The following is a 17,638-nucleotide window of genomic DNA, read 5'->3' as shown; positions in this document are numbered from 1 at the left end:
AAACGAGAGACAATTATGTATTTCTGCTGGAACTGACGAACCAGGGTTCCTGCTGGAGCGTCTGCTTGGCACTGCGAGAAACTTGGTCGTGATCTTGTGGTCCTTACACTTTGAAGTAATACCGGTTTTAAATTACTACAATAACTAACTTCGACTTTGCCACTGCATTGTAAGTCATAGATGAACTAAAGGAAAACTTATTTATATGTTTTTTTGGTAGGAGATCTAGTTTTAGTAATAACGTATGATACAATTTTTAGCATAAATAATTCCATCGACTTTTCTCTCAGTGCGGTATGCGATCCTCGCTGCGCGCTTTAAATGTGTGTCTGTGTGTGTAGGGCCGCTGCAGGGGCGCCACTTTGTATGGGCGTGTGTGCGTCCGTGTGTTTGGCAGACATGGGCAAGGCAATGCAACTGATATGCCCTTGATCACAACCATTCATCACATTTTGCGGCAACCAAGACCGCGCTAAATGTCGATGTTGCTTCCTCAGGTTCTCCGCTCTCGATAGCATCGAGGGAGTTACGTTTTTTTGGCAACTTCAACAAACGTATTTAACAGGGGCTAATACGTACTGAGAGTTTTTAATTTGAGTCCAGCTAATTAAACTTTGTACGCCTTTTAAGCAGTTACCTTTTTAGCCATCTTGAATAAAAACTTAAGGTACTTAACTTTTTTAATTTAAACTCTTTTTATAAAATGCTCATACTGAAACACAGCGTTTCAATTATAAAAATAAGTTATAGATTTCTCCTATATTATAGTCTTACGACAGCTCAATATTTCCCACATTATTTTTTTTTAGAAAACTTATCAATTTTTGAAATTACCGCGTTAGCCAACACTATTTCCAACGGCACTGCCAGCATGAAGCGAAGTGTGGGTGTGCGTGCGCAGGTTGTATCTGTCCGCGGAAGCGAAACGAAACTCACCACGCCATAGTAGCCATCCAACGGATGCTCTCCACTCTCAGATGTCTTCGATTCTTAGGTTCAGCACTCGCAATAGGAATGAAAATGTGAAAAATCTGAAGATATTTTAACAAATCTTTTCAAACTAATAATAAAATTGAAGTTCTTATACATTGTTACAACGGAAACTTTATGTATGATTCTAATTTTCCTATATCTTGGTCACTTAATTTTTCTCTCTCTCTAAACCTCCCTCTCGCAACTAAACAGTCGCTCTGCTCTCTCAGGCGCTGTTGGTAAACTCAACGTCCACGTTTATTCCCCACAGCTCCAAAGACTATCAATCCGCACAGTGTTTCGTTAGCGCTTCGCTCATTGCCCCAACAATTTTCAACCGCGTCGCTTGTGTGTTCTTTTTCCGTTCGAGAAATCCAAATCCGAAAGATATCAACAAAAAGATGGATACTTGACGTATTGCCACAAGAAATTTTCCGAAATAACGTTATTTGTGTTCGGGACTGCTAAATGATTTTTGGGTTAATTGAATGACAACGAAACGCAGTTCCTGAATATCGGACTTTTTCGCCTTTTCCCGACTCTTTTTTTCGCAACATTTACGGGTTTTGTTTTTGTTGTTGTAAACGCGGGCGTCGTAAACAACAAACAAGTGCAGTGAAGTTGTTGTGCGCTCTAGAACTGAAATGTGAAGAAGGAAATACATAGAAAAAGTGTGAGTGCAGCAGGCAAATCAATTGAAGTGCGAATCGAAGGGGATTGGAAATCGTCAGGCGAAAATCTTTTATTTTTGCTGCTTGCTGTTATGAATTCTATGCATTTGTTTGTGCTTGTGTGTGCAAAGAAAGAGCGAGAATTCTCCGCCCGGATAACGGATCTTCGATCTCGTTTGCGTGCGTGTGTTTTGTGTGTGTGTTCGTGTGCGAATGTTTGCGCAAATTAAAAATCAATGAGCATCGGGGGAAAAATGCGGTCCAAATAATAAGTGTGTTCAAGCCTTAACTGAGCAAATAACAGCAAGAAAAGAAATGCAATTGTTCGTCAGCCACGTACACACATTGTACCTGCACTGGCCCATACAAACAAACATACGTATACATATATAGCGGTGGTAGCGACGCCGGCAGAATCAAAGCAGAGCGCAAATCGCAAGCCAACAAAAAAACACCTTTTCCACCACGTTAAAATTGTTATTGTTTTCCGGCATTCGGCTACTTCAACATAATATTCAACCGAAATCAACACATTACTCGCACCTTATTAAATCCACACAAGCGTACATAAACATGCATAGGAAAAAGTGACTGACCAGCAGCAAAAAAAAGAAAAGAAAAAATCGACTGCGATTACCAATCCCATAACAAAAACCCGTCGGCACGTGTTAAACAAATTCGAATTCGTTGCTAATAGTTTGTTTCTTCTGCAGTCAATGTAAATACAAATTATCAAGTGAACCTTTAAACATATCAAATACACCTACACATATCAAAAATTAATACTACATAAGGAAAGGATAAAACGGAAACGGCCTAAAAAACAAATTTAAAACAGTAAGTACCTATTTCCACTCCTTTGAAATCAAAATCAAGCCGACTTGAAGAGGTGCACTCGTGATTATGCAAAATAGCTAAGTCAACAAACAAATGCTAATCACTCATTAGCGTTATTTAAGTTTTGATATTCAATATTTTCTGATGCGGTTCGAAGCTGATTTGGTAACGCAACAATTCTTAAACCGATTTATGTTTATCTTCAGTTTGTACAAGACCTTTTTAAAACTTTCAACGATCCCTCGTAAATAATATTTTATTTATTATGCCAAATCGCCATAGTTTCCAATTGGACTTGCAATTAGTCATGCTTTCATTATCAGAGTCCATAACTACGTATGTACACATAAATTTGTAAACGTGAATTTGGGAAAAATAATCACTCAGCGGGTTTGAATAAAAATTCTTGAGTATAGACTGTTTCCAATTGATTGTTAAATGTGCGATATATGGCTTTTGAAGTGTTGATGTGCAATTTTTTTTGCTTATTGGACTTGCTCTAAATACTGAATTTTATGAACTTAAAGATCTCTCTTTATTGATCGCTGGATTACATATCTTTCATAGTATTCAATGGGGAAGGGGTTTTATTCAGGCTAACACTATGACATTTTGAAGTAGAAAACTATGTGTACATATTTGTATATATCGCATATCATGCATAATTTTAGATGTATGTATGTAAATAATTTCTTTCTGCCGCTTTTGATTATTGAAAAAAATTAATCGTGCAGTTGTTTTTTGTGGAAGGAATGAAGGATCTTATAAATTGATTCCAAATTATGTTACTGTTCTTGACAAAATGAATGAATTGAGTCTCATAAGATAATGCTACTGTTTGAAACACACCTTTTTTTTGTTTCCGATTTAAAAACCCAGATGCATTCTTGGGCTGAGAATTTCTGACTCAAAGATAGACTTTAAGAACTCTAAGTTCTCGACTTGATGACTTTTCAGAAGAGTTTCGAGAGCGCCTTCGATTCTAATTCCCACCACACTCACACTCTCTGGTGGCTACTCACCTCAACCTTAAATTGTTGATTCTTCAACTTGTCAAACCGGCTGACAAACCGACCGTCGCGTCGCTCGTCCCTGTCCGTGTGTCTGTCTGAGGTGAGCGTGTGTTGGTGTGGCGCCATTCCGACGACGCCTCTGCCGCCGACATCGTTACTATTATTTCTTTTATTACGTCAGTGGCGCCAGGCACTTCCCTCTCGCTCGCACGCCCGCCGCCCTGCCTTTTTTTTACTCTGCACGCAAGCATTCCGTATGTGTGAGTGAGCGAGAGAGCCCGAGTGTGTGGTGTGGTGTGTTGGTGTTGGTGAGCGTGCTTGTGGGGCTGACTCGTAATTTTGTTGCTGTTCGTCGCTGCTGTGCTGTTGTTGCCGTCATGCCGGCGGCGCCACTTTTGTCGTCGATAAGGAGCGCAAGAAATGCCAGCAACAAAATGGAAATGCTCGCATGGGCCACACACATACACAAACACAAGCGTATTTGGGCTGTTAATTTGCGGCGCTCCCCGTTCGTTCCCCCTTACCCATCGTTCCCCCACCATCGTCCGTCTCTTTCCCGCCGACAGCTGATGCTGCCGCACAGATCTTTGCATATGCACTGGCGTCGGCTCTCCGTCGGTGAAAGAGGGCGGGGAGGGGACATTACTCACTCAAGCGATCCACCACCAGATTCCTTGCCTGCCACCAGGGGCGTAGTCTGGAAATCGAAAACGGGAAATGTTTGCCTTTTAATAGGAAATGTGGCACATTCAAAAAACACTACACTCATTATTGATTTTATGTGTATTTGTGTATGCACCTGCATATGTGTTCCCTTAAACATTTCAAGGGTTAATACAGGGCTTAATTAAATACAATTCAGATTTATGATTTTGGTTTGAAAGACCAAATCATATATTCAAAGAAAAGAAAGAGTAGCAATATAAACATTGAATTAACAAGCCGATCGGCTTAACTATGTATGTTTTGGAATCTAAATAATATAGATTTAGGGATCAGTTTAAATAGGTTTTGAGGATCAGGTGCAGGCAAACCCCTCTCTAAACTCCACCCCCGCTTTACTTAAGCACGAGTGCATTTAACGATGCTCGGAAGACCAATTAGGCCAGTGACTAATCAACGTACTCCTCTTTTATTGCAGAGTGCACACCACTGGACAGTACATATCAAGCCCGTCGAAAGCATACATATCAACGAGTGATACGAGACGTATAAAACAGTTTAACAAGTTCCCAACTCCCCTGAATCCCTCGCCCGCCCCGAAATAAGTCCAAGTTCCCAGACACCCACCCGTGCAACCGGAGTAGCCAAGAAGAATACAAAGTGAACTACCGTGACTAGCCGGCACCGTCGAGTCCGCGAACCAAGTTAGTCAACTACAAATAATGCGCATACAATAGGATCGATGTTACCGCAAAACTGTATGTCCCTCCATGATATTCCCAAGAGAAAAGAAGGTGTTATGGCGTTATGCGTCCAGCAACTATCGGAGCAATGGGGTGTCAGCAGCACCGCCCGCTCAGCCACCACGGCCGCCTCCCCCTCCACATCGACCCCGCCCTCATCAGTGTACGCCAAGCTTTGGTTATTCCTGCAACGAAGAGGACTCCTTGGCAATGCGACAGACACCGCTGCCGCCTTACAGTTCGATAGCCTGCGGGATGGACTGCTCCAGCTCAAACTCCAGCTCCTGTGGCCAGAGTTTGAGTCTGAGTCAGGGGCAAAGCCACAACAACAACAACAGCCATCCGTACCGCCGTCTGCCAAATCACATGGATGTGTTGCCGCCGCCTCCGTCAGCATGCGACCGCTGCTGTACCGTTCCTGGTTGCAGCTGCGCAAGCTCCTGCGACGATATGTTGATCGACGGAAGCGATCTGGATCAGGATCGGAGTCCGGATCAGGGACAGGTTCAGCCGGTGGACCGCCGGATGATAAGTGCCACCACCTTTACGACCATGTTTCGGAAATGCTGCGGCGGCGCGACGGAGTCCACCAACGGATCCACACTCACGATTCCAGTCAGCACGGCCAGAGCCACCGCTTATCCCCCTCAAACGCAAGTCCAGAATGGCAAACGATTTCGCGAGGACTTCGAAGCGCTAATAAAGCAACTCAAGCGCAAGCAGAGAATCGAACTTATTCTCGCAGTCCAGAGTCGCGTGGATCCGCCGACCAAGACGCAGCGCAATGTCGTGGAACCCACCACCACCACCGCACCCACCTACCTGCAGTGCATCCTGATACCGTGCAAAACGCAAACGGTTTGGGAGCCGCACGTGACCGCCAGCCGTCTGTTTTTCTGGAAGGAATTGTGGAACGCCAAGGAACTGAAGCGACTGCCCACTTGTCCCGCCGCCCGCGACTGCATCTACATGTGCTGCAATCCGCTGCATTGGTTTCGCATCCTGCACCAGCCCGAAACAGGTAGGACCACTGTACTCCAGCCACAGGGATCTACTTCCATAAAGTATTCAAGCTCTAGACAAGATCCATGAACATGTTTGAACATAGATTAAATAATTAATACAATGGGACGTTTTAAATTATTTTAAGAAGCAGTTTCATAACTTTAATCGATTCCCAATGTATAATTTGGAATCCAATAGGTTAAAATTTGCGCATCCTGAACGCTAAACAATGCTTTTACTTATGAACTTCGTTACATAGATAAAAGTATCGGAAACTTAAAATTTACCAATTTCGGTATCTAAACCGCAAAAGGGGGGAAATCGCGTTTACACTGGACTTATGTAGATCGATCGAAAATTCATTTGCAATTGGTTCCCCCCAATAAATTCGCACCTTATCCGAATCTTTATGGCGGTAGGCAAAGCAAATAGCAATCTAAGCGCCAGCTGTGCCAATACTCGTGCCCGCCACTGTATGTGAAGGCACACAGACACACACACCAATGCACTGGTTGTGTGGTGAGCATGTATTCGGTGGCGCCAGGGCACACAGACAGGCAATGGCACTCACACATGCGAACTTTCGCTGCGGCATGCGAAATCCATACGAACATGCCGCTCTGCTCGCCAAATTTGTTTTTTATTTTTCGCCATCAAGCATGGGCTGCACTCTGCAGTTGTGTGGGTATTCGTACTTATGAGTGAGTGTTCTTCGGTCTGGAGAGCCAGAGCGCATCCAAAAGAGCCAGATACAAGGTGCATCTGTATCTGTATCCGTATGCATTAAACTGAATTTCAAGTTTCTGCACAGAAAAGAAAGTGTAAGAAAATGATCAGATTGCGGAGAAATACCTATATTTGCTTTTACATATCAGCTGTCGTGTGATGAGTGCGATTTCTACATTTTTGCACGTACATTAACGTAACAAAACCACAATTAACATCGCTGTCCAATGCATTTGCTAGGTTTTCAGTCTCAAAAGACCAATTTTGAACATGCGCTGTTAATTTGAGAAGCAGGATGCAGCCTGCAACATGGTTGAACCATAAAAGGCTAAAACCAGCTAGCACTGCATTATTATTTCTTTCTGTGTTGGCTCACTGTGCGCCGCCGCCTTGACTTTTGCCCAGACGCAAACATAGACACCGCTGCGCACTGACACACACACCGGATCCACCGCTCTCCGGCTCATTTATTCCGCTTTATCACGGCCCACACACCACACTCGAGCACCAAAACACACACACACGTATACACGTGGGGGAGCGGAGAGAGCGGCGCAGAATGTGCGTGAAAGCGCCACGCAAACGGTCGGCCCAACATGACGGCGACTAAATTCTTTTCAAAATAATTTGCGTAAATTTAGAAACTGGCGCCAGGAAATAATCAAGCGTCGTCGCCAACGCAAACGCAAAAGCTAAAGCAAAGTCGGAGGAGTCCGTTACCCATTGCCCATACCCATTACCCATTACCCATTACCCGTACTCGAATCATTCGAAATACAGTCCAGCTGCCCTAAAGCAAACGATCAAGGCAAACGAGCTAGAGGATTTTAGGAAAATAAAGAATTCTCAGACCCACCTATACATACAAAAAATTGTTTTTTAAAAATCATTGCTTAACTTTAGAAAAGCATCTATTGTTAATGAAAAACTTTATTAAAAACTTCAGTTCCATAAATTTGGTTACGAAAATAACTTCCTTTTGAATTTGGAATAAAAACGTTGCCTGCTTATGGGCGTTTGTCCAGTTCGAAAAATCATATTCAAATTCTGACAAATTTTTGTAGGTTAAGATTGAGACATTAAAATTTTTTAATTATTCTTCGATGCATTTTCCATCGAAACTTGATTTGATTTGTTTGGGACGCTTCACTGTAGCTGGGGCCGCGGCATATCCGTCGCCACCAGCTAGTTGGCGCACCGTTTAGAGATCCCATTCGCACTATGTACATTCGGGCAAACATCGGAGCATGTGCATGTACATCGTACATATGTGCATTACATACATGTGCGCTTTCCGATTTGTTTGTTTTTATTTTTAGCACGCGCATGCACACACTTCGTTGGCGTATCAAAAATACGTAGACATACCAATTGCATCTGTAGGCATTATACATACATCTTTTCATGCAGATTTAAAGATGCACCATGCACTTACATCGCAGTGCAAGCCTTTCATCACGGTTTAAAGCTATCGACGAGTGCCATTTATTTATAACCCAGTTGCCCGGGCAACAGATTTACTGGCCACACTGAACGTTATCTAGAACGTGCGTATCACTCGGCCGAGCTTACAACTGTATGGCCGCATGGATCGCCTAGTGCTAGTGCTAATCTAATCGCACTATTATATCAGCACTAAACTGCATGCCTGTAATACATCATCTGTGTGCGTTGTTTTCATCAATTGGCGATGATAGGCACCATCGCGGAGCTGGTCTAACCTCAAACCCCAAACAAAATCCCAATGTTGCGCCATGTGCAGAATGAAGAACTTCTGCTGAAGCTACAATAATTTTACCCATTTATTTATAATTAATTTTTACCCATCGAATTCATCAGAGGAATATTATATATATGGCAATAACAGAAGGAAGCACAAAATTAAGATCGATGAACGGCCATTCTTATCAATGTAGTAAAACTATGTGTACATTTTATTTGATGTTTATTGAATCATAAAAAAAATAGTCCCAATTTGTATAAGAATAAAAAGTTTTTTATGAGCCATTTAATAAATGTAAAAAATAAACTTTTAATTAGGGGAAGTCAACAGCAAAAGAAATCCAAGCGAGATTGTAAGATTGCGAACAAATTAATTAGGAAATTGCATACGTTTACTTGTTGATGTTTAACTTAATAGCGACTAAGATTAAGATCACCACTTTTTCGCCAGCAGCTTCAGAGTCTTCCCCTAACCGATAATCACTGTAGATGTGATGGCAAAAAGGCATGTCTATACCGACATTCCTGTGCACAAAACACAATCTTTTGGGAAACATGAAGACTCTGTTCGTGCCGGTCGCCAGATACATATACAGATACAGATACAGCCTCCCTTACCTGGCCGCTTACCTGTGCCACTTAACCAGCGTGCCTGTGCAACGGGCCTGTGCACTGGCAACTGGATGAAGGCAGCGGGCAGCAGGGAACTGGCAATCGGCAACAGGCAACAGGCCGCTTTCTGGCTCTCTGGATTTCTGGCTGCCTTCTGCTGGCTGTGTCATCGTCGTCTGGCCGGCGGATGGACGACGTCCCGACAGTGACTGGTTTTTTAATGATGGCGCCGAACACATTAAACAAGTCGATAATGTTATTCCATCCGCATCGGTCGGGGAACACAATTCCAGGAATTGTAACGACGAGTGGTCCCGCGACCGGTGCTTTGGTCTTTGGACATCGCGGTTCCATTGGCTTTCCACCGACCCCAACGTCCCTGCCTCGCAGCGAGGCACCTATAAAAAAGGATCATTTTGCGTGCCTCTGCCCCATCCATCCATCCGATCCCATTCAGAGAGGTGCGGTTCTTGGCCATAAAGCTGCACTGCGCCGTTGAGGGTTTTAGTGTGTTCCTCTGGAGATCGTCTACAGATACATATTTATGCTGGCATATTTGCGCTGGTCGAAATCGTTTCGGGACTATTTAATGATTTCGATGGAGGGAACTTGACTAATTACGTTGTATGCCTGGCATGGCATGGAGTTCGGTTTTACGCTTATTTTAATCATTATGTCAGGTGTGCTGAAGTTGAGTCAACCCTGTATACTACAAGATATTACCTAGAACTTATGTATTATGCCATATGAAAGATTCTTATCAGAACTGTTCGGCTGTTAGATACTAAAATACCCCATACGTTTTAAAATCCATTCTAAATAGGCATGGAAATCTGGAGCATGGTCGACAAACAAAGCGGTGTCCACTTTGTGGTATCGCCTGGTTTAAATTTCAATTACTGGAATCTGACTCAATCGCCTGGCACTGGCACTCTTTTGCCCAGAACCCAAAACCCAGAGCCGTAAATATTCAGTTGCCTATTCCGCCGACTGGTGGTCATACGATCCATCCATCAGCTTGTTGACGGCGTGCTGGAATGGTTGGTTCTCCCTTTGGTTTCAGTTTCGGTTTCGCTGCGGCGCTCGTGTTTTTGTTTTTAAGAATTGTTAGATTTTCGACGTTGGCGTCGATGACGCGGCTGCTCGTAATCAGGTTTAACTGGTACATTGGGGCTTGGGGACCGGCGGCGATGGCGAATCGCCGCGATCTGGGTACATTTGAGGCGATTCGAGTCGCCAGGCGCCGTTGACGAGGCGCATCAAGCGATTTATGCGCCGTCAGAATACCAAGAGCATTACTTACCGCAGATCTTCTACTCCCATCGAGATCTGGACTCACCTGTTGCACCTTGCTTGCCACATTTGGACTCTAATGTGCACTTCTTTTATGGCGATTTTTGTTAGCTGAATATCAAATTCCTCCAAATGTATCGCATAGATATGCATTAATCAAAGCTATTTAGATGCAAAGCCTAGTCTAGTTTGATTTACATATTGCCGTGCCCCTTTAAAATAACGATTTAAGGGCTTGTATTTTGCTGTTATCTTAAAATGAAAAGCCTAAAAAATTGTTTAAAGCTCATTTTTAACCCGAAGTGGATCCGTTGCATAACGATTTTTTAGAGTAAAAATAGGATAGGTTGTTAAACTTGTTCCATTTGTATGAAAGTTCTATCTGATATTATTAAAATATGTTATATTCATGGCGCTCTCGTCAAACAGTTTATTATTTTTTAAGTAATACATTAATGCAGCCCATAAAATGTTAATGCGACGCTTCATAAATAAGTTAATTTATTTAATTGAATGAGAGGTTCGAATCTGGCAGGTAATTCATTGAGGCCTTTGTCTGCGCCCATCATCTCAGCCACCAAAAACGACCTGTTCCGTTTGCTTTTTTGGGAGTGAATTGAAAGAATGGGAACGAAACGGAACGGAGTGGGATGTAGAATGTAAGCGAGATTAAATACAGCGCCATTGGAATCGGAGATGGGAGCTGGTATCTACCAGCGATCGGAGATCGCCGCACATCAAACGATTTCTGCGCCAATAAAAATAAAATGTCCCCCAGTGGGGCTGGCTGATATGCAAAGATTATTTATTTTTATATCGCCGCGCTGATGTTTGGCTTGCTTACGCTTACGCCTGGGTTTGTTTCGACTGCCTTTTCTTTCTTCGTGGTTTTTAGTTTTTCTGGCCTTTATTTTTGTTTGGCTTTGTTGCTCCCCGCTCTGTCTCTCTCTCTCTGTTTTTGTTTCGCTTTGATTTGCTGCTCAAATATTCAAACACTAGTATGTATTAGTTTTGCGAACCATGATCTCATCCTATATGCGCCCCGACTAGAAGACGCGCATTTATAACTCGAACTTTTGGTTAACTCGAAAGGGTTTGTAATCACCCACGGCGCTGTCCCAAATGAAACTTGGTAAAAGTGCATTAGGCCGATAAGGCGGAGATAAGAATTTTCATATGGTTTAGTTAGCCAAGTTATTTCATGAACTTGGTAAATTTAATTGATTACATTTCGAAGTTTTGAACTAACGCAAGTTCATGCATATCAAATTTGATCGAGTTATTAATAATGGCATTGTAGAGTTCTTTACCGTTATCTCTTTCTAGCAGGTTATGTTAGTGCGATCTTAAGAGAGTAATAAATAAATACAAATTTGTTATATAAAATGTATCAGTATTCAACATGTTATAACGTCTTGATATTTTTAAAACTATGAAGATTTTACTTGTTTATCATGCATCTATTACAAAACTAATAATACTATTCATACATGTACACCACAATGTATCTAAAACAATCCCCTCTCTTATCATCCATTTTAGAATCCCCAACGCCGCCGTACCAACGCTCAAAAATGCTGAGACTGAAAGATGCAGGTAAGCCGGCTCTTCCATATACTTTTTCGATCCGGGTGTACTAATCAACCAAACCAAATCTTGCAGATTTCGAAGAAGACTCGCAGAACGATGCAAAGTCGGCAGCGCTGAGCACGTGGAGTGCCCAAAGCACCAGCATTTCGAGCATCTACAAGCCGGCTCTCTACGAGTCGGTTACCACTGATGGAAAAGGTGAGTTTTGTGCCCCAAAATCCCTCTCTCTTCTGGCTCTCCCCCGCTTATCAGGTGATTGGGAGAGTGCACAGAAAAAAATTCCATGCTCATACATATGGGGAATGAATTCGAGGTTGCATGCAAATATCACAACACTGCCTCAATAACACAATCTATTTATGATGTTATAAAATAGTAGATGGACTTAAAACCAGATCTTAACCAAATAACAATAAAATATATTTCTAAATGATATTATTCTTTAACATGTAACGATTTTTTGTTCGGTGTAAGAAAGTGGAAGAGCGCGAAGTGTTGCGATTATTTTGCCATTTAGGTGTATTGCGGCTGGGGCCGTGTAGTAGTGTGTGTGAGCGGCGCTCTCTCTGGCTGGCAAGTTGTTGTTGTATTGTGGCGCCAGCTTGCCGCGTCAGGTCGTCACTTTCTATATTGATATTAACTTTTAAGCGAAAACAGCAAAAACGAAATGAAAATAAATAATGAGCGAAAAACAAACACGGGCTGAGCGAGAGAGAGGGAGTGAGCGCGGAGAGCGAGGTGAGTTGGCGCTCTCGATGGCGCCACAATTTTAATGCTAACTTACAAGAGTGCTTGAAAGGGGGTGCAGAGGCGGCGGGGGTACAAGGGGTCCTATGGGGGCTATGATATCATTCACGGCACTACCATTACCCGGCGACTGAGACGGCACCGTGAAACTGAAACTGGCCAGAACTCACACATGCATGCATTCATTCGAGTGTGTGTGTGTGTGTATATACCATCGTCCATTTAGCTTTTTTATGGCATTGTACTGGCGACGAAACGACGGAAAACTATTACATTTAAATGGACCGTTAAGTTGCGGCTTTACGACGATTGGGTGACAGGCCAGTTAAAAATAGATTGAAATTCCGATTTGATTGATTCCCATCACAGTTTTGTCAAATGGACATTGTTGGCAAAGTCTTTGAACTGCGAATGATAGACTCGAACGGCCTTCTCAAGAATTTTGTAATCAATGATGGAATGGTGTTTTAAATTTTATGCTGGTTAATTAGGAAAGCAAAGGTATTTGGATGCACCATCCATGTCAATAAGTATCATGGAATGGTTAAATCGTCGACATTTCTTTCAGCTTTCTTGGGCAATCGATTCAATTTCGTAATTGCATTACTGCAACTTCATCGCCGGTGGCACACACAAGTCGGGCATCCGTGTTTCCCCGAAGGCAACACATGTGTGCCACCAACAACAAACTTACAGGCCACTGCCTCGACCCACACATGCACACAGATTGAAGATAAAATATTCTAAATTTAAAGATGATGTAGCAGCCCGTGGATTCGGGCATCTAACACAAATGTATGTACATTTATGTACCTACTTACATAAATATTAGCAGGGGAATCAGCAGCCATGAAGCGGCGCTACGAATTTACAAATGTGTAGTACAGGAAAAACTGCAGTAGGTAGATCTTTCAACCAGAACCCTCCTCCAGCTTAGAGCTCTATCTTTAATTTAAATCACAATCTATTACAATTTTTCAAGAAATACATAAATTACTATACAAAATGAAATATCTCACTTTAACCATATTAAGACAACAATTCATAAAAAGCATTGATCCATTAAAATTATTCAAATATTTCTATTTCCCATCTTCAATTGAAATGCCAAAATAATTTATTTATTCAAGGCCAATAAATCGAGAAATATGGCACGTTAGGTGTAATATATGAGGCAGAACCTGTTGAAATTTCAACGTAGATATATTCAATTTCATTTGAGGTTGCACAATGAGGGTGCCAAGCCGATTCCCCAATTTTCCGATTCACCTTTCGCCTGGATCAACTCAACTGGCCCACAATCTTGGCGAGCTGCTTGCTGCTCTCCCAGTTGAGCGAACGAGGTGGCGACGGCTGCCTGGTGGGGTAAACAATTTTTCGTGGCCATGGCGAGACGCGACGGAATCGCCGGCGTCGACCTAATTAGGTAAACATCGGACAGGCGCCACTTGCAGCGTCCAACGCCCCCGCCGCCCGCCGCTTGCCACCCCATTCGGCACATTCTTTGCCATGCAAAATTTTAAAAGCCGTCTACGGATTAATTGCGATATATTTTTACTTGGCGCCACTAGCCGCCCGCCTGGGCTTGGCCTTTAGCGCCTTTCGGCCTTTTCGTTTTCCCTGCGATTTTCCTCGGTTTTCCTCTGTGTAGATTGTGTGTGCCGCCCAATGCGCAAAGCACATTTCTCGAATCGGTTCTGGCCAACTGCAACGCCGCTGTAATCGACTATCGACCCGCTGGCATTGTTGCAATTGGCAATTTGGCCACCATGGCGTATGCGCGATATTTGCACTCTGTTGTCTGACAATGCTCTTTATGCCATTGTTGATTGATAAATTCCCAAGACGAGGGTGTGTTTATGCTGACAATGGTAATGGTGTCATCTGAAGTAGGTATTAACAAACAGGCATATGTATATGTATGTACATATATAAATAACTACAGATACGGTGGCGTATACGCAATGTTAGCATTGTCTCGCTTTACGACTGCAAACGTTTAAACTCAGCGCATTTTGTTTACTAATTCCGTGGCATTCATAGGTATATTCATTCAATTAAATATAAATTTTCAATTTTATGAATGGTTTAGTTTAATGTGGACATAAATTTCAAACAATTTGTACTCAAAGCCCACGCGTTTTCGAAAACTCTCGTCAGCAAGGATTTCAAATAAAGAGCGGCACTTGTTTCTCACTTTGTTATTGGCCCGACCGACACGCGTTCGAAATCGGAATATACAAATGAACCCATAAACAGACTCTGTGGGTTTGTGCACTATATACACATATATGTATATACACGTACAGCCGAGCGGGCCGATATACATACATATGCGCAAATGAATACCACACACATACAGAATACGCGTCGCCGGTCTGTTTACGTAATGCCCTGGCGCCAAAATTATTACCATTTAAATGTCTGAGCACACAAGTGAGTGTGAACGTAATGTGAATGTGCCTGTTTGAATGCGCGACTCGCTGTATTCTGTATTTTCAAACGATATGGCGATATATAGCTCTGACTCCCCCGATATCGCTTGAATGTTATGGCAATTTTAAATCACATTTTATTGGCCGGCGAAAGAGTTATTACCGCTTTAGCTAACAATTTGTATGCGGGTTACAAGATTGCGATTTGAATAATAGTTAGTAATGGGAATAACTTTATCGCAGGCATCTTTATGGATTTAATGAGTTGACAATCTGACAAATACATAAGCAACTTAACTAGACATCGAAACTTTAGACATTCAGAAACTTTAGGTGTGAAAGATATAAAAAGAAGGTGCAATTTGCATTAAGCTGTGTGCAATCCTTGTAAATTCATCCCTATCTAATCTTTGCAGTAGCAAGTACATAATTACAATTTCTTAAACTCATGTTGCAATTATTATTATCCAAATAGATACCTGCATCTACAGCGTGTGTGTTTCCCTTAAATTTCAGATCATAACATCAACAGCCAGGTCTGGTGCCAAATCGCCTACTGGGAGATGGCCCACCGCGTCGGGGAGTTCTTTCACGCCAAAACGAATGCAGTCAATATCTACACGGATGGGATTGTGGCCAGTGAGGTGGACAGCATGTGCCTACGTGACCTCACACCCGCAGGCAATCAGATCCACTCGGCGGAGGTGGTGCCGACAGCGCGTCATACGGTCGGATTGGGTAAGAGAAATGGTTTTATTAACGCAAAAAGATATTTTAATCGGAGTCCGGTCCGTCTCACAGGGGTCACATTGAGCCTGGAGAACGGCGATGTTTGGATCTACAACCGTGGGAATACAACCATTTTTGTCGATTCACCCACCCTGGCCGAAAATCTGGACCGAGTGTGCAAAGTGATGCCGGGGTATTGTCTGAAGGCCTTTGAAACCAATAGGTAAGATTCCTCAATAAAGTTGCCCAGTTGTCAAAGCCTCTTATGATGTATATTTACTCCTTTTCGCAGGGCTGAACTGCTGAGCATGAGAGAGCAAGGACATCACCCCATGGGACCCGTCGACTACTTCAGCATTAAGATCAGCTTTGGCAAGGGCTGGGGACGCGACTACAAAAGACAGGACATCATGGGCTGCCCCTGCTGGCTGGAGGTTCACTTTAGCCATCTGCGGTGACAGTACCTGATGCAGGCCCGTTCGGCAGGACCTCATTCGGCATCCCAGCACGTGGTTGAGCCTGGCTTGGGATGCGCCTGCGATCAGGTGAGCAGCTGGCGATCGCGCCAACTGCTGCAGAAGGCGCAGAAGCTGCTGACCAGGCTGTGCAGGCAGGTGTGCGCACTGACGGACTATCGTCCGGCGAGGACGAGATGGCGGTGTCTGGCGGGCAGGAGATCGAGCCGCCAGTTAAACACTAAACAACCAATAATTTGGAACAACAAAGGACTGCAAAAGAAATCATTTTAAATGTTAATATACATAATTACGAAACAAGTTTCAATTACTGCTAGTAGACACATCGAAATTAATTTTAACGCATCTGAGTCGCATTAAGAGAGAGAGAGAGAGAGCAAAGAAAGAGAGAGAAAGCGGTGACGAGAAGTCGTAGCGAGTCGAGCCGAAATACATAGTAATTGATTGTTAAAAATACTTAGCAAAAATTGAAATCCTGTGATTCACTCTATATATATACACATGTAGTACGTACCGACGCAAGGGGCTAGAGCTCCATTGCCAGTAGCTATATGATATGTATAAATATTTAATCTAACATACATACTTAACAGAAGGCACATCAGGGTTAATAGTTTCAAGAATGGCGAACAGTCTAGTTACGATGCAATACATTCAAAAAGCCACTACCTTTTCTATGCGACGTTTTTAGAACAACCCAAGCCCATAATTTATACACCACCCAAATGAAACCAAACATCACTGAAATACAAATCTGTTCAGTAGAATCTGCATAGATCCTAGGTTAACGAAAAAAACACCATTAACAAATTCTAAACGGTTTTAGATTCTAGCGCATTAGGATCCAATTGGCTTTAGAAAGCAAACGTCATGTTCGAACATTATTTGTTTTATGTTGATATTTTGACTGTTTTCGTTGTCATTATTACGTTCATTCATTGTTTAAATTAAAAAATCTGTCATTTGTCAATTGTATAAAAAGATATATCGCAACACGATACTTACATCAGCTGAATACCATTGAATAAATTCATTTAAATCTGTAATCATTTTATGTCCATTGACGAAGCACCAACTTCGTTTGCATTTCCATCTGTAGCAAATGCGAATTCGAGGAACTGGTGCTCTATTTTAAATCCGTGCGCTAGATATTTTAAGCCATTACCAAACCAAACTGCATGTAGGCCATCCTAGAATCCCAGCCTTGTATGTATTTCGTTCTAAGAATAAATGCGATCCACGTTAAACATTTACGATTTGTTCATTTTTCTTGAGGGAATACTGTTTTTGGGCCAAGCGGGGAGTACACTTTTCTTCAGCTTCGGCATGAGTAATATATAAAAAGAAATCGGGTTCCTACAGTGAAATACCCAGTAAAAGGGATCACAATTGCGATTCTGAAAT

The 17,638-nt window shown here is 42.6% G+C and overlaps 1 protein-coding gene across 3 annotated transcripts; it reads left to right on the top strand.

Moving 5' to 3' along the window:
• Positions 1-1,213: 1,213 nt before the first annotated feature.
• LOC6727749 (mothers against decapentaplegic homolog 6) lies at positions 1,214-17,487 on the top strand. 3 transcript variants are annotated; one of them, XM_016175482.3, is made up of 8 exons: positions 1,214-1,645; positions 2,357-2,480; positions 4,635-5,920; positions 11,800-11,853; positions 11,920-12,045; positions 15,546-15,767; positions 15,831-15,981; positions 16,051-17,487. In XM_016175482.3, the coding sequence occupies exons 3-8, from the start codon at positions 4,927-4,929 to the stop codon at positions 16,214-16,216; spliced, it is 1,713 nt and encodes a 570-aa protein (XP_016034330.1). In that variant the 5' UTR covers positions 1,214-1,645; positions 2,357-2,480; positions 4,635-4,926; the 3' UTR covers positions 16,217-17,487. The 3 variants fall into 3 exon arrangements, with proteins under 3 accessions (XP_016034330.1, XP_016034329.1, XP_044779362.1); XM_016175481.3 differs by having other exon boundaries at positions 1,214-1,672; XM_044923427.1 differs by lacking the exon at positions 1,214-1,645 and having other exon boundaries at positions 1,693-2,480.
• The last annotated feature ends 151 nt before the right edge of the window (positions 17,488-17,638 follow it).

The sequence above is a fragment of the Drosophila simulans genome, chromosome 3R (assembly GCF_016746395.2).
Source record: "Drosophila simulans strain w501 chromosome 3R, Prin_Dsim_3.1, whole genome shotgun sequence".
Lineage (NCBI taxonomy): Eukaryota > Metazoa > Arthropoda > Insecta > Diptera > Drosophilidae > Drosophila > Drosophila simulans.
The sequence above is the reverse complement of the archived record's forward strand: the minus strand, read 5'-3'. Positions and strand labels throughout refer to the sequence as shown.

Excerpts from the sequence above, each read along its gene's own strand:
- LOC6727749 (XM_016175482.3), top strand. The coding sequence starts at position 4,927 with ATGATATTCCCAAGAGAAAAGAAGGTGTTATGGCGTTATGCGTCCAGC. Across the intron at positions 11,854-11,919 it reads GCTGAGACTGAAAGATGCAG|ATTTCGAAGAAGACTCGCAG; the intron begins GTAAGCCGGCTC and ends CAAATCTTGCAG. Across the intron at positions 15,768-15,830 it reads GCGTCATACGGTCGGATTGG|GGGTCACATTGAGCCTGGAG; the intron begins GTAAGAGAAATG and ends TCCGTCTCACAG.